This window comes from Aythya marila, assembly GCF_965140915.1.
Source record: "Aythya marila genome assembly, chromosome: 13".
Classification (NCBI taxonomy): Eukaryota; Metazoa; Chordata; class Aves; order Anseriformes; family Anatidae; genus Aythya; species Aythya marila.
This window is the reverse complement of record NC_139054.1, coordinates 7,277,977-7,303,409: the sequence shown is the minus strand read 5'-3', so window position 1 is coordinate 7,303,409 and position 25,433 is coordinate 7,277,977. Positions and strand designations below refer to the sequence as shown.

The following is a 25,433-nucleotide window of genomic DNA, read 5'->3' as shown; positions in this document are numbered from 1 at the left end:
TTTCTGAAGGTCCTGACGGGCACTTCAGAGACCATGTGCTCAGATGTTATTTCATGCACAGAAAGAGGGAATGGGGGGAAATTTGCCCTCCTGCACCAAATGTAGGCTTCTGCTTGGAAGCTGCTGTGGCACGTGGCACTGCCAGAGACCTTGCTGGTCTTGGGGGATGGCTGGTGGGGAGGAGACGTGTGTGTGTGCAACAACACTGGGGCTCAGTATCGTGCTGCAATACCAAGCTGCTACAATATTGCTGCTGACTGCAGAGGGTTTGCCTAGTTTGTTGATAATTAGGGGGAATTCTGCACTCAGAAAACCCAAAAGCTCACTCATGCTCCTCAGCAGCTGTATCTCTTGGGATGCTGAGTGCAGCAATGGAAGCCAATTCCCCTCTGAAATCCTATTGTTCTTCGGGCAAGAGCTAGCACAGTGACTCTTTTCTAAACCCACTGTGTAGGTTTGCTTTTTTCCACCTCTGGATCTTCCCCAGCAGCAGCGATGCCCCACCTCTGGTGAAATACATCCCAGTTGACTTCTCCAGGGTATCGCGAGCATCCTGACACAGACTGCAGCAGCACAACCCAACAGGAGCCACATCCCAATGGCCCATGGCAGGCATGAAGGAGTCTGAGGGAAGGAGCTGGGATGTTTGTGGGGTTTGCTTTAATTTCTCTCAAACCACTCAGCCCCGTTTCCAGCACAGCTGCCCCAGGTTACAGTCACAGGGCTGACCACACTCAGCACTTATGTGGGTAGGTTTTCTCATGGCTCAGCAAAATGGTGTCAGTTTCTTGAGAGCAGCATGTTCCTCTTCCCCTCCCTGAACACAATCCTTTTCTCTCTCCTTATGGTTCTTGCCATTTGGGTGTTTTCCTTCAACGTGTTCTATGGGTTTTCCTTTCATGGTGTTTTGCAGCAAGAGAGGAATTTCTCAGGGTTTTTAGAAATCTGCTGGGGCAGTAGGAATATGATACTGGGATGTTAGCAGGAAAGCTGAGTCCCATGATTCTGCAGTTTGCTGTAAGGATCTGCCCCTGCACATGCACCCAGAGCTCTGTGTCCAATTTAAGGATGAGTGGGGTAAGTTTGCAGTAGCCTTTTCCAGATGCAGCTTTGCTCCTCCAGTGTGATGTGACCCTGGGGAGGCTGCATATGGCTAGCTCTCATTTCCTTTCATGTGGGTTTTTAGCCCCATCCTGCTGTCCCAAGGGACTCCAGGCACTGTCTCATTTCACCCTGCTCTTGCCAGGATGCGACCATGACCGGGGTTGGGTGCTGGGCTCCCAGCACAGCAGCGCCCTGCAGCAGCTGCCTGGGTGCGAGCCTGGCCCCTGTGGTGAACACGAGGCAAGCTGACGTCTCCCAGCCCACTGCAAGCAGCCTGCAAGCTCCGAGAAGTGTTTCACATCTGCTGGTAAGACTGACTTGTACCCAGAAACTGCAGTGAATTTGGTCCCAGTGTCAGAGGGCCCTGGGGTGAGGCTGCAGCATTTTCTGCTGTTGCGTTCCTGGAAGGACGGGAGATGCCCGGCTCCCCACCAGAGCTGTGATTCACAGGGGCTGCAGCCACTTCTTGGAAATGCCTCTTCTCTGACTTGGGGAGCTCTGGGGGAGCTCTGGCCTGCCTAAACCCTCTCTTCTCCCTCCCTTTGGCACCTTGGGGAAGGCTGATGTTGCAACAGTGACATTCACAGCGATCAGCAGCAGTACACACACAAAGCACTGGTCATGCCTGGGGACAGCTGCAGCAGATCTGCCAACCTGGACTCCCAGCCCATGGAGGGGATGCTCCAGGGCCATGGTGTGGGCTGAGTGGTGGAGAAAGAACAGGGTGTTAAAATGGTCTAAAGCCTGCCTGGGATAGGCTTCCATCAGCTACAGACTGCCTGCACTGAGCCCCTTCTGGTCACAAAACTCAGGTGATGGAGGAGATCTTGATGGCTCTGAAAATAGCTACTTCCCTTAGGAGGGAAGTTGCTGGGGACATCACAGAATCCTTGCAAAGCCACCTCCACACAGCATCCTGACCCCCAGCTCACCCAGCTGCCCTCTCTCAAGCCCAGCCAGAGACATGGGTGTGCAGCAGGGACCCACTGGCTGCCCTGGCTCAGGCTCCAACCTGCTGTCTGCAGAGCCAGTGCCAGCTCCCATCCATTGCACGGGCATTTCGGTGGGCAGAGCCAGCATCTCCAAGCTTTTCCTGGAGCCTTGTGCCTTCTAGCTGAAGGCAGACACCCGAGGAGAAGTGGAGCTGCCTGAGAGGGGTGGGCTTGGCTGGGGGTGGGAGCAGGATCTCGGCACTGCAGCTGCCTGTGCCATCAGAAGTGCAGGGGCTGGCTGAAAAGGGCAGAAAGGAGCAGTGGAGGTGGGCTACCTGCTGCCATGCCTTTGCATGGTGTTGTGTGAGGCCACGTCTGTTGACCTCATTACTCATTTTCAAGTGTGAAGCACCCTTTGCAGAAAGGATGCATAGCCCAGATAGCTCAGCAGGGTGCTCAGCTTTGCTTCTCTCACCCAAGGCCCTAAGAGAGAGCATAAGGGACCTCAGAGCCTGCAGTGGCACAGAGCTCAGGACCCAGACCCTCCAGTGCATCCAGCTGAGAGCCCATGGCCATGCCACAGCTCCTCTGTGCATTCCTCTTTAGAAAGAGAAACATCCTACACACCCTCACATCAATGCATCATCCTGCTGCCACACGGCCGTGGAAATGTCCTCGTCTGCCCCAGAGGGCTACGGGGAGAGGCTGTGCGTGGCCCCTGAGATGCAGGTCTGACATTTGTCACCATGCTGCTGACATTTTCCTCTGCAGAAGCACCCTGAGGTGACGTCCTCGTCCTCGTGGCTGGTGCCTCCCACTGATACTTTCTGCAGCAGTGGCTCCTTTGCCTTGCCGTGCTGGAAGGAGAGAGCTGACCCCGCAACTAGGGCTCAGCCCGAGAGGTGCCCTCCCATGCTGGCAGGGTGACGGGTGCATGACACCAGGCCTGAGGCCGTCAGGGCTGTTTTTCTTCTATTTCCACCTCTGCCTGTGTCATTTCCTTTTAATTTCATTAGAGAGGCAATGGTGCTCTGATCCGGCCAGACACTTCGGTTTAGCCTCAGCGTGGCTGCAGCAGGGATGGGCAGGGGAGGGAGGGGAGCCGAGGAGTCAGTAGATGGCAGAGTTGTTTTAGCATCCACTCTCTGCTGCATCTCTCGCAAGCTCACAGGGATTTTGTGTTGGATTTGTTAGCCAGATTGCGTCCCAAGGCTCGGGCCATTGCAGCGTGGCCAAGGAGCGAGCTGTGGCCAGGCCTGCTGCAAACCAGCCAAGGCTGTGGTGCTGCAGCATGGCCAGGACAGGGCATGGGCAGAGGGCTCCTGGCAGGCACAGCAGCATCCACGAGCCCAGCTCAAAGCTTCGCTGCTGCCAGCACTGAGACCGAAGCGCTGTGGGTTACCATTGTGGCGTCTGTTGCACATGACTGAAGGCAATGCTACCCTGCCTTTGTGTTGCTCTGTGAGAGATTCAGGATTGGTTTTGCTGGCTCAGGACATGTGTGCATCATGTTGCTTGGGCTCTCAGACTGAGCATCTATTAGGGAGCGTGGCAGTGTGTGGGTTTATATGCAGGTGCTGCCTTCTCCAAGGTATGGTCAGTCCCAGCCAGGGGCTAAGGCTTTTCTCCTTGTCTGCCACTCTCAAGGCTCGTCCACTCGGCAGCTCACCCTTGCCATCCTGCCTCCTGTCATTTTCAGCAGCATGACTCCCGTTCTCACCTAGGGGCTGTGCAGGATCCCAGTGACCCAAGAAGATGCATGCTGGGTGTCTCCCAAGCAGACACCACTTCTCCCACTGTCCAGCACTTCTAGGGGGACCCCTTCAAGTAGACTTGGTCACCATCTTCTCCACAGTGTCTAAATCCTATGTTAATGCAAGAGGAAACATTAATAAGCTTTAACAACCAGCCTTTTCAGCCCCTGCTGTCACCACTCAGAGTGTGGCCAATCTCACATGGAGTGATGAGACAGGAGCACAACACAACGTGCCTTTGCTTTCCAGCTTGCCTGGTGACACAAACCATGCAGCATAGGCAGACAGAAGCCCGAATGGCTCCAGCAGCAACTTGCTACCTCTGCCACCTTCCTGCACAAGTACTGCTTTGGAGGGTTGGGGTAGCGCTGGAGGAATGCTCAGAGTGGGAGAGCAAGGCAGAAATTTAAATTAAAGGCTGCCAAATCAGCTTTGGATGATTCCCCATTGTCTGATAATTTCACATCCTGAAATCTGGCCACGGGCTGTGACCCCATCCTTAGGTAGAGACCCTGACCTAGGGGCGTTTCTCACCCAGGTGGCAGGGACCCCTGTGGGGAAGTGGGAGCTGAAGGGTGGGTGGCCCTGTCCTGGTGGGCACTGCTGACCCCCACAGCAGCCGCATTCCTCCTCTCCTCCCTGAGACTTTTGTTTTGCTCACCAGTCCCACACAGATGAAGATGCCGTGGCTGTTTTGGTCCTGTCCTGGGCTGGGGAGCCGGGGGCGACGCACAGATAAAGCTGGGCCCCCCCCCACCCACCCAACGGCACCCTGCCGTGGGAGGCGGCCGCTGGGTGCAAAACCTCCCGTGTGCTTTGCTCATCCCCAGCGCGTTTCGCTTCGGCTTTGATGGCTCCGGGTCTCTGCACCCTGTGCTGGGCAGAGCTGCTCCCCGGGATGTGCGGGGTGCTCCTGCCTTCTTCCGTGGTGACTCACGCTTGTTTGGCAGGGCCAGGGCTGCAGCCTGCCCTGTGCCAAGCTCTATTTTTAGGAAGCCAGGAGAGGTAGGTGCAGCCGTCACTGCAAGAAGTTTCTAGTGCCATTTGTGGTTTCACGGCTGCAGTGAGGCTCTGCATCAGCAGTTTGGAGATGCGCGCTCTCAGTGGCTCAGTACGGCAGGGCTGGCATCACTGCCCAGATGTGGCGAGAGCCACGTGCCCCTCTGTGCTCTCCATCCTCCAGGGGGGCTGGCTCCTCTGCCTTACCTGGCTCTGCACCCCCCTGATCCCATTGGGAAAGACCAGCTTGGAGTGCATCCAAGGGGCTGGGGGAGAGGACAGACAGTGGGAAGGGCACAGGAGATGACAGCCCTTGGAGCAGGGCTGCTCAGAGGGAGAGCAGCACCTGGTGCTGTCCCCTGCAGCCTTTCCCTGTTGCTCTTTGCTGCTCTGCAAGGTGGCAGAGATGGGGCAGATGTCCCCTCACCTGTCTGGGCATTGGCCCCTGGCTCCTTAGCCCGGGCGCTCCCCAGCAGCCAGGCTGTGTCACAGCCCAGGATGGCTTGTGTTCACACCTGCTGGAGCCTCACAAGGTTGCTGACCTCCACATGGGACTCCATGGGTGAAGGACACCACGAACAACCAGGCTGCAGCCTGCCATTACCGCAGTAGTGGCTACAGCCAACATCTGCTGTTCTCTTCCGCAGGGAGATGTGACCATCACGAGTATTGACCTCTCCTCCTATCCTTGAGCCTGCCTCTTGCTGCTCTTCACTCTGGAGCATTCTCTAATTCATACAGTTAAAGAAATGAACGGAAACTGCAATGTAACCTTTCTTTCTCCGGATGCTGGTGATGTTTTCTGTGACGTTCTGGCTCCGTCTGTCCCGTCTCTCTGGTGACAGGCGTAATCCTGAAGACTTGGGAGATATGGCAGAAGGAAAATCTAAAGAAATGGCAAAACAAATCATGGACAAGCTCAAATTTCCCTTCTAACCATAGCCCCGCACTGAAGGGACAAATTCAGGTTTCTCTTACAGGTTCCCTTTTGCATCCCTCCCACGACATTGCAAGCAAACTCCTTTTGTGACTCAGAATAAAATCCTCTTTCTGAATCTATTGTTCTTAGTACTTCACAGCACCTGGCTTTTGTTAATTGTAAAGAGTATGTGGGGTGAGCAGCACAATTTATAGAGCTAGTTATACGAAACCACAGCAGGCACCCAAAAAAAATCACTCTCTTTTCGTTAGCTTTCACCTTACTGCATTCAGAACTGCTCCCAGCCTTTGACAGATCACTGTGGCAGGCAACCGGATATTTTCTCGGTAAACAAAGCCGAGTGCCGAGTGCAGTGGAGACAATTTGCTGATCAGCGGAAATACCGCAACTAGGTCAATAGGAATGCAAGCGATGGATCACATTTTCCCATCGTCTCACACAGGCGTTATCTGGCTGGAGGAACCGTGCCCATTTGGGTGCGCAAGCAGATGGTTATGGTTATGTTCGGAGAGTTTGGGGTGAAAGAAAACCCTTTTGGTTGCTCAGTGCCGGGCTTGACCTGCCCTGGGGAAGTCTCATGTAGGCAGGCTCTTCCCTCAGGCACTGGGTCCTCCTCTGTTGCCTATCAGCCCTTTGGACCATGACCCTCTCTTACCTCTCTGCAACACTCCCCCAAGCTCCTACAGCAGCCAAGTGGCCAAGGATGTGCAGCCACGACACAACCTGACCCTGGCAAGAGATGACATGAGCTTTGAGGATTCGGAGCCTCGTGCCCCATCCCTACCATCTGTGTGAAACAGTGACAGAGCACCTACCAGGCTTCCTGGCTTTGCCCAGCAGAGGTAAGGGCATGGCTCGATGGGGCTTTGCCTTGCCCAGAGCTCAGCCAACACCTCCTCATCGATTTGGGCTCCTGCCCACAGCAGAAGCCACCACAGGACCTGGTGATGGGGGCTGGAGGAGATGGCCAGGACTGGGTTGCCAACACAAAGCAATGTTTTCCTGAAGAAGAGCTGCCAGCCTGCCCTCCCAGCGAGGCGTGCTGACGAATCTCTGCCAGGATCCCCCCTGTCATAATTTCCACCCTGTCTTTTTTGTCAGGGTGCTGGTGACTACTGAGTACGGGTTTCCTGGTTTTCAGAGCAAGCTGGCCAGCCCTCTGTCGATGTTTCATGTTGGGGATGCTGAAGGGGAGCCGTTCCTCATCCTCACCGAACTTCTGCCTCCCCAGCCAGGTGTGTGCAACGCGGCCAGAGCTGTGCTGGGTTTTTCCGTCATTACCTGCAGCTTCTTCTCATTTCAGTGAAATGGTGATGGGTGACTATCCAGAAACGTCTTTGAAAAAGTTTCGTCTGATGGGGACGGCCAGGGCTCAGGAATAGTTGTGCAAAACCTCACTTGCTCTCTGCATCACTCACTGCTGTGGTTTCACACGTTATCGGCTGCCTCTGAGTCCTGACACTCAGGATTCGGGGAAAGTATTAAGTAATGACTTCTCATGTCGTTTTGTTTCTCATATGAAGACTTCCTCCAAACATAACTCTTCAGTTCAGAGGAAACTCTGAAGAGCCTTGGAAAATGTCGGTGATTGCCATCTGGTCAATGGATGGGACAAGGACTTTGGGGAACAGGCACTGGTGCTTGCCATGGCCCCAAACCCTATACAGCAGCACAGCTGTGGCCCTCAGTGCCATGGGGTGTCCTTGGAGATGTCCACCACAAAACATCTTCTTGCTGGTGAAGGTGGCAAACTCTCCATGGCAGACAGTGCCTGGGAGCTTGGTGTTAGCTCAGACCCCTGCCAGGGGGGCAGGGCTGGCATTTCTAAAATTAACACCAAATTTAAGATAGAAAAGAAGGAAAGGACTGGTTGGCAGTGTCCTCAGGCTGTGTGTGTGTGTGGGGGGGTGTGCTACAGACCCATCCCAAAGCTCCTCTTGGTGCAGGGAGGTGGCAGCCCCAGCAAGTCAAGGGAATGAATGGCCCCAGAGCACCATCAGGGCATCAGCCTCAGGCTGCCCTTTGCCTGGTCACTGAATTGCTGCCAGCAAAGACCCTGGCGCTGTCACACATTTGTGATTTGGGTGCTATATTTAGGCACATGGTAACCTGCCAAGGTCACAAGCTGACTGAGTTGCAGAGATGTTTGTGCTTTGTTACCAGAGCTTGCATTTGCAGCTAAGAGCACCCTAACCACACAGGACAGGATGCGAGAGATTGGGTAGATAGAAAAAGCGAATGCTGGACCTCATCCTGCCATGCTGAGCAACCCCACGGTGCTGAGTGCCATCCTCTGCTGTGGCTGCCAGGCAAGCAGCACCCTGCTCAGTGCCCTTCTGCTGCTGGCAGGATCCGGCCCTTTATTTGCTGCATGCACATCTGATAAGACCGTTGCCTTCAGGCTGTTACTTTCAAAACAACTTTGCATGATGGTTTGATCGCTGCCTTTAAACCAGCGCCCCAGCCCCCGTGCAGGCAGCCTGGCAGCCCAGCTTCATCCTCTTTGCTCAAGCATGGAGCAAAGGAGGCCTGTCCCTTCTTGAAAGCAGGACCCCTCTGCATTTACCATGAAGTTTTGTATGGGTCTTGCATGGCTGCGTAGTGTCAGATGCCTGAAGAGCTGCAAACATGGGCAGGGGATACTCAGGGGCAGGACCACACCTCTGCTGCTGGGCCAAGGGACGTGGGGAGGACACCTGAAGTTGCATGGAGATGGTGCTGGGATGTCAGTGGCTGTCAGGAGTGGCAGTATCGTCAGTAGCCATTTTTATGCCCCGAAAATAAATATAATATGTGTAAATGGGAGTATGATCTGAGGATCCTTGTGCCCATGGATTCAGGACAAGAACCTCACTGTGGTGTTGGGAAAATGGCTCAAAACCTTTCTCTCCAAACTGCTGGCCAAGTACTGAGACCCAAAGTCCTGCTGGCTGTCTATCAAAGAGCACAACACCCACATTGAGGTCCTAGTGCCTGAAGAGATGTCCCTTTCCCCAGGAGCATCCATCTTAGTTGGGCAGACTTCACCTACAGGGAGCATGAGGGAAGGCCAGGAGCCAGCACAACCCACCTGCCTCAGCCACACAATTGTCCTTCTCATGAAGAAAACAGAGAGCAGAAAGCCCTTCCTCTCCTTTTGAGAAACAGCTGGCTTCCCAAGTGCTTCCTAACCCCTGGCAGCTTGCACCACCATTCAGCAGTGCTGCCCATGGATTCGCAGTCTTCATTGCTCTGAGACTGACTAGTCATGAAGCTTTCATCCACAACAGGAAAAAAACACCGGGGCAGAGTCAGGAGCGTTTCGAAGGCAAAAATGAATATACGGAATAAGAATCGATATCTGCTTCTGGTAGGATGGTAGGAAAAAGCATGGAAGTGAACCAGAGAAGAAAGTCTAAGTAACCTTTTTTTTGTTGTGGGAGATGGTAGTGAACAAACGTACCCACTACGAAGGTTTTTTTCCAGGAAGTGTAGGTTGCTGCAAACTGTATCCCTTGAGCAGCGGGTGCTCACACAACAGTTCTCATGCTACTTGCAAGCAGATCATTTGAAGGCGCCCCAGCGACGTGCCCGGAGGATGAATGAAGTCTACGGCTCTGCTGCACCCCGATCCATGAGCAGCACCTCTCCCAGCACCATGAAAATGTTCATGTGCTTCCTCGCTGTATTTATGGTAGTACAAACGATCGGGACTGTACTCTTCTGTTTGTATCTTCACATGAAGATGGATAAGGTAAGTGTAAAATAAGGGTGTCTCTGACGGATTGCTAACACAATTTGCCTTCGGTGTGGACAGCCCTGATCGCTCTCAGGATGAATATGGTGCAAGATGATGATGGCCACTGGACTGATGCAGGAGTGGTGTTTATACACCCATGTGCTTATTTCTGCTTTAATTTGCAACTAAGTGAAGATGTACACAGAGGAAGAGACCTGTTCCCTTCATTAACAAAGAGAGAACGGGTCAGTAAAGAGGAGCTGCTAAGAGCAAACCTGGCAGACAGTGGCCGGTCTGGGAGAGGAGAGGGGGCATAAACACGAAGGACTGTTTCAGGCTTTTCGGGTTACCTGGTGGTCTTTCTGATGCCATGGCACCGGGCAGCACTGGGGCGCTCATGAAGAGGAGGAGGGAGTCCAGAAATTAATTTTTATTCTGCGTTTGCATGTATTAATTTTAACAGTATCGCACTTTAGATACTGTCTTTCTGCTTTGGGAAGGAAACAGTGGATCTTAATATTTTGTCTTTATTTTTATGAAAGGGACACAATATCCATAATCCTGTCCCACACGTGGGACAATACATTCCAAAAATTTAAAAAACTGAAAAGCTGTTTTTGAGATTGCTATAACTGCAGCTGCACTGCATGATGCTTAAAATCACCGATCTAAAACATTTCATTCCCAAAGCAGAAAACACATAGACTACGAGTTACAGAAAACCCATCTCCTCAGCAGATGCAAAGATACGATATATATTAGTGGGTTTTAAATGTGTTGTCTTGATCCGAACTGAGATACAAGTGGGTAACTGCTGATCTTCAAGGGCGGACAGCAAATCTGAACGGGGTGGCTTGGAACAGAGGGTGGAAGGGAGACTTTGCTGCATTGAGGGCTGCAGCCTGGGGGCTGGGGGTCCCTGCTGGAGCCAAGTGTGGCAACTCCAGGCTGTGACATCTGCCCCACTGCAGCAGAGCAGATGGGGGGCAGTCATAAGGGGCAGGAGAATTACAGCTCTCTGTAGTGCTCGTGGCAGGTTTTAAACCTGACCCAATATTGCCAGAAGTCAGCCTGGACTTCTCTTTGTTGCCTAGCCAAATATTAGTTTTTCTGAAAACAGGTGTCATTTCAAAAATCAATCTTTTTATATATGTATATATATAATTATATAAATATAATTATATTATATAATATAATTATAACTATATTATATTATAATTGCATATATAATATATAATTATATATGGCATATATATTATATATATAATTACATATACAATTATATATATATCATTCTTTTTCAGCTTTCTGAAATTTTTAATCCTTTTTTTTTTAAAAAATAAATCTCAAACTCCTAGCAGAATTCAGCCACATTTCACAAGCTGTGTTGACCTTTTGGCGGCTTGTTTAACCTATAAGCTACCCAAAACCAAGGAGCTGCCGCTGGTGGGCTAGGCAGGCTTCCCAGCAGCCTGCCCAACCTGCTCACTGGCATTTCTGTGCCACTATCATAAGTGCAGTCCGATGCAGATTTGCCAGCCACCTTTTGTAAAAAGTAGAGTGGAAAATATAAATTAATTATTGACGCAGGTCCAGGAGGCTCAGAGCAGCTCTCCTCTCCACAAGCCAGCGGGTCGGTGCAGCTCCAGGTGGATGTGTGCGCACATGCCGTGCTGGCAGCTCGTGGGAGTCTACCCCTCTCCTCCCAAAGCTGAGCAACTGCCACTGAGCTTCCCAGGCTGCAATTTCTTGTGGGAAGGGATAGATACCGCCTGGCTGCGCTCCTGCTTTTCCCAGTAACAGCCCATTGACCCTCTCTTCTTTCCCCCACTGGCAGATGGAAGAGGCGTTGAGCTTAAATGAAGACTACATCTTCCTGAGGAAAGTACAGAAATGCCAAACAGCAGAAGGTCAGAAGTCGACATTATTGGACTGTGAAAAAATTTTAAAAAGCTTCAAGGACCTCCAGTGCAAGGTAGATTGATGTTGAGTGGATACAAACCATGCTGAAGGTGCAGGGGGTATCCCTGACACACACACATTACCCAAAGGTTTTTTGAAAACCAGGGGGGTCCTTAACATTGGGGCTGTAGAGTATGTGGCCTTTTTTATTATTTTCTTTTTAACACAATATTTTTAGACTGTATTGACATTACTGAAAAATCTCATCCCTTTTTTCTCAAAGTGGGCTTGAGCAGAGCGCGCCCAACTGTGGCATGCCCAAGGTGGGGTGGGATGGAGCTACCACCTCTATGCTCCATCGTGGCCTGAAAAATATTGATTTTCTGCTGTCTGGCACCTTGTTGCATCCTGCACCTGGTGGGCATGAGGATACTTGTGGCCACTTGATGGTGGGAGCACCTTTATGTTCTCTTTGCCTTGACATTGATGATGGTCCAGAGCTTGGGCCAGGCAGCACAGTTCCTGCAAGGAGGAGGAAGACGTTGTGCAAATGCCTCCCCATGGCTCAGGGACACCACCTCCTGCCAGTCCAGAGACTTCTCTCATTTGGGTGCAGAAGAGCCACCTTGCACAACATTTTAATTGCACAGCGTTTTAGGCACATAAAACCTAAGAACAAAAGCCTTGCAACCCCTCCCCCCCTCCACTGCAAAAAGCAGGGCAGACCATGGCCACACACAATCCTGGGGGGCTTGGTAGGTCAGGAGCCTTTTGCCGAGATCTGGCAGGGCTGTTGGTGCCAAACAGCACCAACCTAAAAAGAAAGCATCTTTTACACAGAGACTTTACCAATGTTTGATATGTACATCTTAAAATATTATATTTTAGAAATGTAAGGATATGTGTTTCAAATGTATATTTTTGCTGTTATTTCAGGATGGGGCAGCCAGCAAGGAGGGGCCAAAGTTTGAAATGCAAAGAGGTGAGTGTCCTGGTGCTGCTGGAGGGCTGGGAGATGAGCGGCTGCAGGGGACAGGGTCAGGTCCTTTGGTGCCCGTGGTGGGGTCAGCTGGGAGTAGCAGGGCGTCCCCATGGGGTAGGACTGCACGACGCTAAGCTGACAGAGACTGGGTGCCAGGCACGGCTATCTCACCAGTCAGCTGCACTGCACAAAGTCAATGAAAATGAACCCAAAATTAAAACTGCGGCCTTTTCTCCTTGCAGGCCATGAGCACCCCCACTTGAAGAGCAGGAATGAGACATCTGTGGCAGGTAAGGAGCGGACATGTCCAAGTCCTGTCATTGCCTCACTCAGGGGCTGCTTTGGAGACCGTGTCTCTGAGCTGGATTTGGCCCCTGGGGGAACCCCAAGGCTGGGAGGTGCTGTGGTCCTGGTGGAAAGCCATGCTGCGGGGGGAGAGAGGGTGCTCGGCCTTCAATAACATTGACCTTTCCCAATTTCAGCTGAGAAGAGGCAGCCGATTGCAGCCCACATGGCAGGACTGAAGAGCAACAAGGCGGTGCCAGGTAAGGCAGACCCCTCGGTGCCACCCAGCAGGGCTGGGCATGGTGGTGGGTATCCAGCAGGGATGGGGACCCTGCACCTCCAGCACAGAAACATGCCCCATGGCACAGCAAGCCTCCCACCTGCAGGAGCAAGGCTTTCCGAGGTGAATAAGAGTTTGCAAGGTCAGCCTCTCAATCTGGGAAGGATTTCTCAACCTGAGCATGTTTGATTTAATTCTGGAGTAACTGCCAGTAATCAGCAACTGCTCTTTCCATCTCTGACGCAGCAATTCACCCAGAGCTCAGTCTACCTGTGGAAAGCTCTGTGTTAGATAAGATCAAAGAAGCGAGATGCTTGCTGCATTTTAAAACTCCCCGCTCGAGCACTTGCGATTACAAAGCAGGCTGACGCTGCGCCGCACTCAGCAGGCTGCCCAGAGCTGGTTCTGCAGCTCGGTGGTGGGGAGCAGGGGTGTCCCCATGGGATGCACAGGCACAGGCCACAGGCTGCGTGGGGTTCCCCTTGGAGCAGGGTTTGGAGCTGGTTTGCTCACCCTCACTGCTCGCATGATGGTCTCTGTAGGAAGGAGGTGCAGAACCCTTCCCAGAGCCATAGCCCGGCTCAACACCCATGGCTGTGGTTTCCTGGTTTCTGTCCCTCAGCTCTCTGTGCTGGCTCCAGTCAGAATTAATGTCCATGAGCTGCTCCAAGGACACCAGTAGTGCCCCAAAAGTTATGGCAGCAGCAGGTCTGTGAGGTGGACAGAGCTCTGGGAGGTGGGAGCAGCATGTACCATGCAAACCCTTGGAGCTCTGCACCCTGCCAGGGATCCAGTGCACCAAAACTGAGGGATGGTCATTTTTGTCCTTCCCTGGAGAAGTCTTATCTTCTCCAGGAGCTAGTGGAGGCCAAGTGGAGAAAGGACTTTGGAAGAAATGCAGTTTTTCCAGCTTGGAAAAACTGTGTGGCTTGGGATGGGTGCCTCTGAATATAGGAACTGAAGGGTGTTCTGGAAGTGCTCAGAGCGTTTGGAGGCTGGGCCACCAAAAGCCATGGAGATACCAGGGAACTTGGCCTGTAGTGGCAACTGTCTGCAGTCCTCCATCCCAAGTATTTCCATTTGGCTAGACAAAGAAAGCAAAGTGCTCTTCCACTCATATCATCAACACAAGGCTTGTGGAAGGCCAGCAACCAGAAACAGGGGTTAAGCATGCCCCAGCCTCAGAGACAGGGACCCATGTCCCATGGGCTGAAGAAGGTGTCCTGAGATGGACAGCACCTCCCTGCCTGCCCCATAGGAGATGGAGGCTGTGATGCCCAATGTCCCTGGGGCTATCCCCTAAAAATCAGCCTCCCATGCTGGATCTGTCCCAGCTCAACAGCCATGCTTTCTCCTCACAGTGCTAGAGTGGAAGACGACGAGCTACGCCCCAATGAACAGCTTGATATCCTACCACGAAGGGAAGCTGAAGGTGGAGAAGGCAGGGCTCTACTACATCTATGCACAAGTCAGCTTCTGCACCAAGGCAGCGGCTTCGGCACCGTTTACCCTCTATATTTATTTGTACCTCCCCATGGAAGAGGACCGGCTCTTGCTGAAGGGACTCAACACGCACAGCACCTCCACAGCTGTCTGTGACTTCCAGTCCATCCGGGAGGGAGGCGTCTTTGAGCTCCGGGAGGGCGACATGATCTTTGTCAACGTGACAGACTCAACGATAGTGAACTACGGCCATGGCAGCACCTACTTTGGCATCTTCAAGCTGTAGGAGGGGGCCACCCCAAGCCGCCCCCCCCTCCCCAGGAGGCCCAGCCCAACTTTGTTGAGCCAAGTGGCTCTCCCTGTTTCCCGTATTTATGTTCCTCTGCCTCTTTATTGCCCTTGTTTGTTAATTTGTATATTTTGTTATTTATTAATGAGGGCCAAGGGGCCCTATGAACAGAAATGGAACAAAGTTTGAAGCTGTCGTTGTCTGCACTTTGCTGTTTTCTTTCATTCCTGACCATTTGGGAGGTGCTGGGGCTGTGCACCACTGTGCCCCGCTGGTGGCTCAGTTGTACCACATAAGCTTTATTTAGCAGGCTCTACCAGCAGCCTTTCTTTCCTAACACCATAGGATGGCTCAGGGTACTCCCTCCACGCTAGGTTCATGCTTATCTCCTGTACCAATCTGCTTACAAAACATCAATGGAAAAAACATTAAAAGGCTTAGAAACGTCTCCTCTAAAGGAATCAATCAGCCATGCACTGTCCTTACGTGGTGACTGCTGGTGATGCATCGTTGCCACCCTAACTGCCTGTGTTATCTTGAGAACTCCCTTTTTTTTTCCACCCATAGCTATCTACAGAGCTCAACAAGCCTTCTTGCTCAGAGCGGCATTGTCTCGGCCAGGTTTGCCCTGGGCAAAATTCGCCCCACACCAGAGGGGTTATTGGTGGCCAAGGGGTGGCTGCTGATTTCAGTCCAGAGCTCCGGTAAGGCTCTGGTGGTGCTCTTGGTGAGCTGAATGTGCTTGTGAGGCTGTCCTCCTCCCAGGCTGAGGGCCCTCTGCCTGTGGGTTATTTCAGACTCTGTGGAAGGGGCATTGGCCACCATGGTCAGATTTGGACCAGCTTTCTCCCCTGAGACATGTCTTCCCCTGGGAGGAGGACCAGGAAAGCACAGGGGTGGCAGGAACAGCTTCTTCCCAAGTCCTCCAAGAAGCATGTGTAGAGCATCTCCTGGCTGTCCTCATGAGGACGGATGTGTCCACGGTGGCACATTGTCTGGTGCTCCAGGAGAGCAGGACAATGCAGACGGGCAGGACATGCCCTCAGGCAGGGGCACCCAGGTGACACAGCTCACCAGGGCATCCCCTCACCCTCTTCCTCCAGCTTGGCACACAGGGAGGGTGAGCTGAGCCACAGAAGGACACAAGGCTGCTGGTACAGTGATTTTAGGTATCCAAGTCATGCTTATCTGAGCACAAAGACTGGCAGTACTCTTACAAGTCAGCAGGTCTGCAAGTGGAAGAGATTTCCGATTTGAGCACTCGTTAGGGTTTGCTTGGCTTGAGGCTGCGGACCTGCTCCTACTGTGGTGCTCAACTGCAGGCAGTGGCAGGACGGATGGGGCAGTCGTTGCACCACGTTACCAGTGGTGAGTGCCTGCCACTGTCCCCTCCCAAAGGCAGGAGAGGATTGCTCGGAGGCTGCCCGCCTGGTATCACTGTAATTTAATTTGCAGTTGGGTAGCTGTTCTTCAAAGCTGCATAACTTTGCCAGAGAACGGACTGTTCTTGTCCAGTGCTATGTATAAAAGTGTTTATTTAACTAGAGCTAAAACTGCCTGGTATTTGTGGACAGAAAAGGGAGACTAACACAAAGTGCATGGGAAACTGCGTAGCGTGATGAGGTGAATGTGGCCATGGTTGTTTTGCAGTTTATTTCAACATTTCGGGTCCCCCTGTCTGAGCACATCCAAAGCACCGTGCAGGCTGCATAGCTCGGTACCCCACAACATGTGCTAGTGTAGGGTTTTGCACACCATCATGCTACAGCTAACACCAGTTATGAATTAAGACATCTGTGGCTGGGCACTTTGCTTCGGATGTCACTGCCCCTTCTCACCTGGGGCTGAGGCTTGCTTGGGGCATGCTGAAGCTTCCTGGGGCCCTGCTCGGGGTTTGGGGACCATGAGAGCAGCAGGACAGTGCAGGGGCACGGTGGGGACAGCCAGTCCCAAACACATCCTGGGGCAGCCTCTGCACCCTTCTTGGGGCATGGTGGGGATTTGGGGCTGGGCAGCACTAGATGCATTTTGGCCAGGCTGGGCTGGAGCAGGGGGCAGGAGGGCAGTGATGAGGCATGAGGTACAGCTGTAGGGGCTCATTTAGGGGGATTTACAGCACCTGGCTAGAAGAGAAGATTCCCACACTCACCTAAGCCCTGCAGGGCTGTCTGCTTTGGATGCTGCATCAGGTCAGATACTTCACCTATTGTATATGGGGTGGCAGGGACTACTGGTCAGCTCCTACAGTGGCACAGGTTCAACTGCATCCCTGCTGCTGCCAAAACCCAGGCAGCCCCTGCAGGATGGGCTGGTGGGGGCAGTGGGGGGTGGCAGGGACAGCGTGGGGTTGGGGATGTGCGTGTGCGTGGCCACTGTGGGGATAGGGTCTTGAATACTTCATGAGGGAGCAAAAAGCTATCGAAGCTGTGTGCTCTGAGAAAGGAGAAAAAGTAGGATGGGTGCGAGTGGGTGGGGAGGGAAGTGCTTGCTCTCAGGCGCAGGAAACCTTCAGGAGCAGAAACGCTGTTGGGCTGAAAAACCACTAAATGAAATTGTGCAACAACAGCTGCTGCCTCCACTGCAAGTGGGGCTCCTTGCCTCGTGCCACTGTCTTTCCTGGGGCTTTTGTTTCTTGCCTCTGTTTCTTCGCTTGCCAAAAATAGCCTGTGGGATGCAGATGAGAGGTAATGCGTGGGAGGGGAGGAGATGTGTGTGCTGCCATCCAGCTGTGCATTTCAGACCGTGGCCTTCTCCTGAGCGGCTTTGTTCTCCTCCCCGGTGCCGTGGCGGACAGTTTTCCTCTCCCCGTGGAAAGTTTGAAGGTCGTCAATACATTGATTTTTCCCTCACTGTGGGGCCTCTCAGTCACTTCTTGGGCTGTGGAATTTATAGTTTGTGAGCTGATTTTTCTTTGTTCTGAGTGAAGTGAAAAGGGGTTGAGGGGGAGGTGAATACACTGGGCACATTGACAGGACCGGCACAGAGGGACATCGATGAGCCGTGGCACAACAGCATGGTCATCTGCTGGGGATGGTGCTCGCGTGGCTTTGTAAGTGTTGATCCCACTGGGAAATGTATTGGGTTTTAGGTTTGTGTAAGAAATGAGGCTTTTGGTTTTGTTAGTTTTCCTCAAACAAAAGTCATGATACCAGTTTCCAAGTAGGGTCCCCCCAGCTTGTGCCACCAAGCCTAGGGCTGCATGGCGGTGATGTGGCTGCTGATCTGACGAGCCTGCCCTAGCATCCCTTCCTGAATCATTCGGGCTGGAGAAGACCTCTATTGTCAAGTCCAACTACTAGCCTAGCAAATGATCTTTTCCTGTCCCTAGAAAGACCAGCCCTGCTCGCCTGCTTCCCCTTGTGTTGCGGTTGCTGACCCCACACTGGGTGGCGAGATGCAGTAGGATGCAGCAGGCGGTGTTCTGAGCACCACGCAGCCCCGTGGGCGATGGGAGCCTTCACTTCCCACATCCTTTTGGCTCAGGCTCAGGGGCTTTGTGGCAGTGCCATGTGCCAGGGAGGCTACTGTGAATTGGCACCTCCGGGGTTTCCCCGGCCACACCAGCGGTTTGGGCTGCACAGATGAAACTGGTTTTTGGTGTTTTCTTTCCTGGTCTGATTTCACACTGATGGTGGTTTGATGCCAAACCCTGCTGCTTGGAGGATGCTGGTGCTGCCTCCATTATATTGCTTGTGCAAAGGGGACATTTGGGACCTGGCATAACAGAAGGGGACAAGGCCTGGATTTGGCTTCATGTTGGCACAAGAGGGGAAATGTTCCTTCCAAAAGGTTCAGGGTTACCTGGGTCTGAATGTGGTCCTGTTCTGGCTCCACAGTAACTCCCTGAAGCACCAATTAGGCTCAAATGTGCTCCCTTGCAGACCTCAGTGTTTTCCACCCACGGTCAGTGTGCCTTGCTTGTTTTTCTGCTTTCCTGATCTGACTGATGTGCTTGGAGAGGAAGAGCAGGGCTGGGCACTCCTGCATGCTGAGAACAGCCATCCTCAGCCATTCTCCTGTGCCGCTGGTCTGCTGGCTCTGAGCAGCAGCCGCGGTCAAGCCCCAGACTCACTTCAGGCACAGGTTGAGAATGTGGCATCCTCACCAAAGAGTTAAAAATACCAGCATGCAGGAGGTCTTGTCCAAGTGGTAGACCAAAGGAAATCCTGTCACCACACCTAATCCCCAGAAGAAAAAAAAAAAGTCTCAGGCAGGAAATGACTTATCTACAGCAACCAACTGGTGCAATGGAGAAGAGCAATTTCTCCATAAAGCATCCCTGTTAGCAGAGTCCATGTGGGACTTGAGGGATGGAAATGCATCACCCTGCCCCAGGACCACCTCCCTCCCTGCTGTGGGACCATGCAATGGTGGGAGTGACAGTCCAACTGCCAGCGTGACCATTCACACAAGCACCCCCCGGTGCCCCGGGGGTGAGTGGGTGATGAAGCTGTGGCGTTTTGATATCTTTTCTCAAATCAGGAATGCCCAGAGCAAGTGTTGGCTTTGCTTTCATTCTAATGTTTGCTGAGCGCTCAGTGAGGTTTTCGTATGTACCCTCTTGCTTCCCCGGATGCAGCCCCAGAGAGAGGTGAGACAGACGCAAAGGAAGCAGCACTGAGGGCTAAGAAGCAATTTTTATCCTTCTTTATTTGTTGAAAATGTCAATTAAAAAACTGTTCAAAATAAAAACATGTTAGAAAAGTTGAACTTGCATAAGTAGTTACAGTAAATAAACCTACATGACAAAGATAAACTGGAAGGCAGCTGACACAACATCCATCTAAAGACGGACTCACTGGAACCTATTTACAAAGCACTGTAAACAAAGTAAATATGGAAACATTGCTGTCCATCTGGCATGGCTTCTTTTCCTTTTTATTTTCTTTTCTTTTTTTTGGCTTCTAGCTCTTGACAAGTGCCTGATCCAAAATGTCCCAGTGTGCCCTGCATCACATTACATCTTAGAAACATGCATATGTACACAGCATGGGTTTTAACTGAACTGTGGGCAGCAGGGAAACATTTCTACCTTCCCGTGGGAGCACAAATGGCCCTTGGTTGACTTCCTCGCACTGACTGCACATTGCTAGCCTTGTTTCCAGCCCACCCTCGAGCAGGCAGCTGGCCTGGATGATGCTGGGGCATCTGGGCACGGCATCCCAGAACAGCACTTCAGCCATGCTAACTTGTGCAGCAAAGGTCTTTATCCTAGAAAATGATTATCCAGCACAGCAGAACTCAATTGTTGACCCAATCTTTCAACTGTGTACCCAGGCAAGGATGCAGAGAGCTGCTGTCCAACTAGGATGCCCTGGAGATGGCAAATGTAGCCAGGGAAAAAATTAAAAAGCCTGTTTTGTCCTAGAAACAGCTTAAAGAGGGCTTCTTTTTACATTCCTTGTGATGATTCAGAGTCTAGTTCTCCCCAAACACCATTTGCTATGTTCTGGCTGAATTTTAATTGCAATGAGGGAGTTGTTATTATTGCCTCTATTATATCCTTCATGAACAATGTAACGGTATGACTAAGGAGCTGCAGTGTATCTGCACGCCCTGGGACCATGCTGCCCTGTGATATACATAAGACTTATTATTAACTTTAACAGAAGGTTACTTGTATAATGCTGCTAAGGAAGGAAAACATCAGTTATAAACTAGGATGTAACACCAAATAAGATGAAGATAGCCGATACATATGCATGTTGTCTGTGTGCTGTGTTCGAGGAGCTGTGCATGGATCGGGAAGGTACTGCATGTCCTTGCCCCAGGAGCATTACAGCTCTTGTCAAAGCCTAAATATAAATACCTTTCCTATACCAAAAGTTCCTTTTTCCTACAGCAAAGCCCCTTTGGGGCAATGGGGGAGAAGTGACTGTTGGCTGCACGTTCCTAGCCTTTGGGAAGGAGAGCCTAACGTGGGCAGAAGGGAGCAGGGGACAAGCATATTCGGGTGTTGTTTTTGCTGTCAAGCAGTGTTTGCATTTCATACAGAGAAAAGCATGTCCTGCAAGGGGAAGCACAGCAAAACTATAAATTCATACAATACCTGGACACTCAAAGTGAAAAGAAGGCAGGGTGTAGGAGTTTCAGGTCATGCTTAACAAAAGGGGCTGGGGACAGAACAGCAGTTACCCGTTGTGCTAATCACGAGCTGTTAGGAGGCAGTACTGTGCAACATACCTTCCCGTGCGCTCTGACAGGTGCTCCACATCTGACTTCCCCAAGGAGTTAAAATGTCTTCATGTTAATTGCACATTTTAATCAGTATCAAGGCCACACGGGAACCACAGTATTGCTGGGCTCTAGTTCGCTACAGTCAACTAATGGGGAAAAAAGAAGGTGGATGGGAAAAGCTTCCCCAGTTGTGATTATCTGAAAAAAAGGAGCAAGGTGCTTTTTGGTTTCTGCTCAATGCCAACTCAGTAATGTTTTCATTCAATAAATAGGTACCGGTGCTTTTGAAAAGAATGAAAGCATTAAAAAGTGCTTAAGCTTCCTCTAGGAAACTGCTGCCATACCCTTTGTGAGCGGCAATCGCTAGCAGAGATTGTGTTTGCTCCCAGTAGTAGGTACGATGAGGTATTAGTTGCTGCAGATGAATTGTGAATCACGGACCGCTTGCTGACTGTTTTAGTTGTGATCGATTGTTTCTGTTTGCTTTATTTCCTTATTGGATGGAAGAAAAACTATTTTTTTTCTCTCTGACATTTTTTTGGTAACAAAATCCCCCAAACCAACAAAATAAGGAGCAAGAAGAGGCAAAGGATCCAGTTCTGCTTCCCAAAAAACACCTGAGGTCACACACCACTGCCAGCAGCTTCTCCCCAAATTCAGGCAATCAGAGACGACTTGCGCCCCGTGTCCTCCCTGGCACACTCATCTGTCTGCTTCAGCAGCCTTCTGACCAGCTTCTCCAAGTCCTTCCTGGATTTGAGCTCTTCCTCCAAACACTGTTTCATCCTTTTGTTCTCCTACAAGGTGAAAAATAAAGGAACAAAGATGCAGTTAATGCTCATGCACTTGATGCAATGAAGTACTTCTGTGCACCTGGCTGTATATGGCTCAGAGGCAAGATACCAGGGACATTTGGCAGGTCAATGCTCATTTGAGAGGATGAACACTCATTACATGTGGTCTGAGCTGTTCAAGCAGACCCTCACCACCTTACGGACACGCAAAGAAGTTCCAGGACTAAGCAGGCAGAAGCATCCTCCTGGAAACCTAATTCCAAGCCTGGATGGAGGACCCTGTCACGGCACCATCCAGCTGCATGCGCAGAGCAGCTTCAGGATGGGACCAGCAATCGGTGAGACTTTTCCTGGGCATGGACCAGTCGACTCACAGCACAAACAAAACCACTCCAATTACCTGCTTCAGTTCCTTGACTTCATCTTTCAGTGCATAAACTGTGTCAACTAGGCTCCTGCAAAAAAAAAAAATATGCAAAAACTCAAAAACCAAACTAAAACAGAACGAGCTGAAGTGCAGTAAAACAGCAACAACGTGGGAGCTTTTGTGACTGAAGCACTTATGGGGAAGGTGCTCCCGGCTCCCTTTTCTCCACTGCCAATTGCAGGCATTGGGCTGCCACTGGCACTGTTACCTATGAAGTCACTCTGGAAACAGAGCCCAGGAGCATTTATGGACTACCAGCCAAAAATTCAGGGCTCTTTTCTCAACACTGAAGGAAAAAAAAAAAAAAAAAAGCAAACCAAGCAACCTTGTTCTGCTCTCTTTAAGTTAACAACAAAGGTCTGTGGCTTTGGCTTCCTTGTTTATGCTACTGCAAAAAAAAAAAAAAGGGTTTTAAAATTGAAGTGCCTGCATATCTTTTGTTAAATGGCCCTGATTCCTTGAGGCTGTGCTGGAGAGGAAAAAAAAAAAAAAAGGAATGCACTGCCTGGGTTAGAAAAGGAGGGGACCAACATAATAACCCAGATGCTGAAGCGTTAAGCGCTATGGAGCAGACTGGGAGCACTCACAGGCAGCATCACACAGCCTCACGAGGGGTAGCAGCAGCCTGCTATGTCTGTAGCTTAAAAAAAAAACAACAAAAAAACACTTGTTTGGTTCTGTCCTCCCTGACCCAGTTCAGTACATCCGGAGAAGCTCTGGGACGCAATAAATGCTCTCAAGACCCAGGCACAGGCTCCCAGGAGGCTGCAGCCATGTCAGAGCAGCTGGGAATGTGACTCTGTTCTCAAAAAGGGACAAAATAGCAACTGGAATAGCCCGGCATTTCTGGCACAGCCAGGATAAGGCTCCTGACCACTTCTGTGGGCGGAGGACGGAGAGGGCACTGGTTTTTAACCATCCTTCCAAAAAGTGCCAGGGGAATCTGCAGCCTTGCTTACTTTTCCTCCGTGACAGTCTGGCCATTGCTTCTTGTTTCCTCGATGATGATTTTCTCTTCCTCAGGAAGAAGGACTTGGGGGATGGAGTCTTTACGGGAGCCTGTGTGCAAGAATTACTCATCAGGAAGAAAAAGGGAGACTTTCCCTGGCGCCCACGCCGTGCCGGAGGCAGCACAGCAAATGCAGCCGTCACTCGCCCTGGGAGCGGGAGGCTCGGCAGGGTTAAATGCGGGCTGGGGTGTGCGGCTGAGCCAGAGCCAGGCCACGAAGGGAAAGTTTCCAAGAGCGCTCAGGGCACCTAAAGCTACATCATTATTTATAAATTAAATCACTCAGTTCAGGTCAAGAGCTCTCAGAAGAAATATGGTCTCCCTTCTATAAATATGCCATTATTTGATAGTTCAGTGATTTAATTTGACATCTTACCAGCAATGATAAATAGTTATATTTCCAGAGTTTAAGATGTTAGATAGGTTCTTATGAAGTAGCTTGTTCTTAACATGCAGCTGATTGAGAGATAATATTCATGCTTCCTTTCTAAAGCTATATGCAACCTGAGATTACTATCAGATTTTCAGTGCTGACAGCCACAGGCACTGACTAGGTTCGTTTAATTCCTAACAAGTGCTGCAAGTGCTGGTGAAGTAGCTGTGTCTCATCTACCCTCCTACCTCCTCATTCTCTGTGTTTAGAAGAAAAACAATGGCAACTAAACCACTAGGTAGATGAAGCTCCCTTATCTTGAAGATTGAACACCACACAGTTTCCTAGCATGAGTCTCATTGCTGTCTGATGCAACCATCTGTTTTTTTCCCAGACAGGTTATCAGCGTTACAGGCAGAATGAACATTAAATAATCTGTTTGTGCCCACCTGAACTGAGAGCTTGCTGGAAGCCTGCCCCGGTACAGTATGCCTCGATCACCTTCAAGATCTGAGCATCTTCTTCCAATGCAGCAGTACCTGTAAAACATTGCAGACAACAGCTGCCACAAAAAGCCAAGTGCTCTGGATTCTTCTCTCCCAGCCTTCCTGTTCAGGGACTTCAGAGCAAGACAGCATTGTTTCCTTGACTGACAGTCTTGGGGACTTTCCCTAATCCCTTTTTGAATTCCCTCACATTTTCTGGCCTTTGCAACATCCTGTGACATCAAGCACTATGACTAAATGGTATGAAAAAGCCCTTCTAGGGCTCACCTTAGCAAAATTTGGGGGATGATGCCTGACTTTGGGTGCCAGCAACACAGGGAGATGGGCAGGCAGAACAGCCTTCCTGGGAGGGCTTCCCAGAGGAGGACAGTGCCCTGGGGATGGCTGGTACAGCCACAACACAATAGGACTCTGAAAGGTGAAGTCTTCATTCCTAACCCTAGTTCAGTGCTAACTTCAAATAACCTCAGGGTCATACTGCAGCAGCGTACCACTGGCCTTTCACCCCTCCCTCTCCCGAGGAATACCCCAGACTGGCTTCAGGTAGCAGTCAGGACATCTTTCTTTGCAGGTGAACATCTCTGCAAGAACAGGGGATCTGTAAGTGCCTGGGAAAGGCTGCACGTGCAGGAGCCTCCCATGCTCAGCAGCACGTAGGCTTGCTCACGTGCCACATTCAGCGCCATAAGAAAGGTTGCTCTCAAAGCCCCGTGGAGATTACTGAGCACAAAGAAACCACAGAAAAGAAGAGAAAAATTCAACACTTACTTTTCCTAATAACAAACTCTTCATCTGATGCTTTTCTCTCAGTTTTCCTTTTTGGAAGAAACTTCTTCATGGTTTTTGGACTTTTGCTGGAGTCCTATAGAGAAACAGACTCTTGTACTTGACCAGAACCAAAGGCAGCTCAAACGATGGAGCAGCTCAGGTTGAATGTGGCTATCTGTGTTATGCACAACACATTAGAGAACTACAAAGCAGACAATGGCAAAGCTGGAGGACATTATGCTTTTTGCCTTTCCCATGCACTAGTCCTTTAGCCACTGCTCCCTCTAACAGCGGTGGGAATTGCACCTGCAGGTCCAGGGCAGGACACACTCCTTTAGCAAATATCCCTCAGCTAATATCCTTTGGCCAAAGAATTCCAACATATTCACAGCACTTTGGGTCTGTTTATCAACTCCGTGGTCTTTGTTAGAAAACCTTAAATACTGTTTATTTCCTTGACTCAATTTGATTTCTAATTAAAAAGAAGTGGGCAAATGACATCATTTCTCAATGTATACAATTTGTTTGAGAGTATACATACCCCCCAACATACACGGAAAACAAACAAATACACACAAAGTTAGTGTTTGCTTTGACTCCACAAGTAAGAAACACAAGCTTTTAGCTTTTATCTCCTTCACTGAGTTACAAGTCATGCTGATTTGGAGAGAATTAGTATATTAATAGGTTACATGCAATACAAACTTTAAGGAATGACAAGTGGCAGGAGAGGCATGCGAGGAAGTTTAGT

At 50.8% G+C, this 25,433-nt stretch overlaps 2 protein-coding genes across 7 annotated transcripts in view; one reads left to right on the top strand and one right to left on the bottom strand.

The window, feature by feature from the left end:
* Window positions 1–9,280: 9,280 nt before the first annotated feature.
* Window positions 9,281–14,823, top strand: CD40LG (CD40 ligand). Its single transcript, XM_082770419.1, has 6 exons — window positions 9,281–9,462; window positions 11,285–11,422; window positions 12,286–12,331; window positions 12,574–12,621; window positions 12,814–12,876; window positions 14,258–14,823. The coding sequence occupies exons 1-6, from the start codon at window positions 9,307–9,309 to the stop codon at window positions 14,623–14,625; spliced, it is 819 nt and encodes a 272-aa protein (XP_082626545.1). The 5' UTR covers window positions 9,281–9,306; the 3' UTR covers window positions 14,626–14,823.
* Window positions 14,824–19,259: 4,436 nt separating this feature from the next.
* The window catches only part of ARHGEF6 (Rac/Cdc42 guanine nucleotide exchange factor 6), a 38,180-nt gene continuing 32,006 nt past the window's right edge, over window positions 19,260–25,433 (bottom strand). For all 6 annotated transcript variants that reach the window (XM_082770574.1, XM_082770575.1, XM_082770576.1 and 3 more), the window contains 5 exons: window positions 24,683–24,776; window positions 23,858–23,947; window positions 22,986–23,085; window positions 22,000–22,054; window positions 19,260–21,602 (listed from right to left, as the gene is read on the bottom strand). In XM_082770574.1, the coding sequence (XP_082626700.1) occupies window positions 21,462–21,602; window positions 22,000–22,054; window positions 22,986–23,085; window positions 23,858–23,947; window positions 24,683–24,776 (480 nt within the window). In that variant the 3' untranslated portion in view covers window positions 19,260–21,461. The remainder of the gene's footprint in view (window positions 21,603–21,999; window positions 22,055–22,985; window positions 23,086–23,857; window positions 23,948–24,682; window positions 24,777–25,433) is intronic.

Coding starts and splice junctions, on each gene's coding strand:
- CD40LG (XM_082770419.1), top strand. CDS start 9,307: ATGAATGAAGTCTACGGCTCTGCTGCACCCCGATCCATGAGCAGCACC. Junction 9,463..11,284: donor TTCACATGAAGATGGATAAG/GTAAGTGTAAAA, acceptor CCCCACTGGCAG/ATGGAAGAGGCGTTGAGCTT. Junction 11,423..12,285: donor TCAAGGACCTCCAGTGCAAG/GTAGATTGATGT, acceptor CTGTTATTTCAG/GATGGGGCAGCCAGCAAGGA.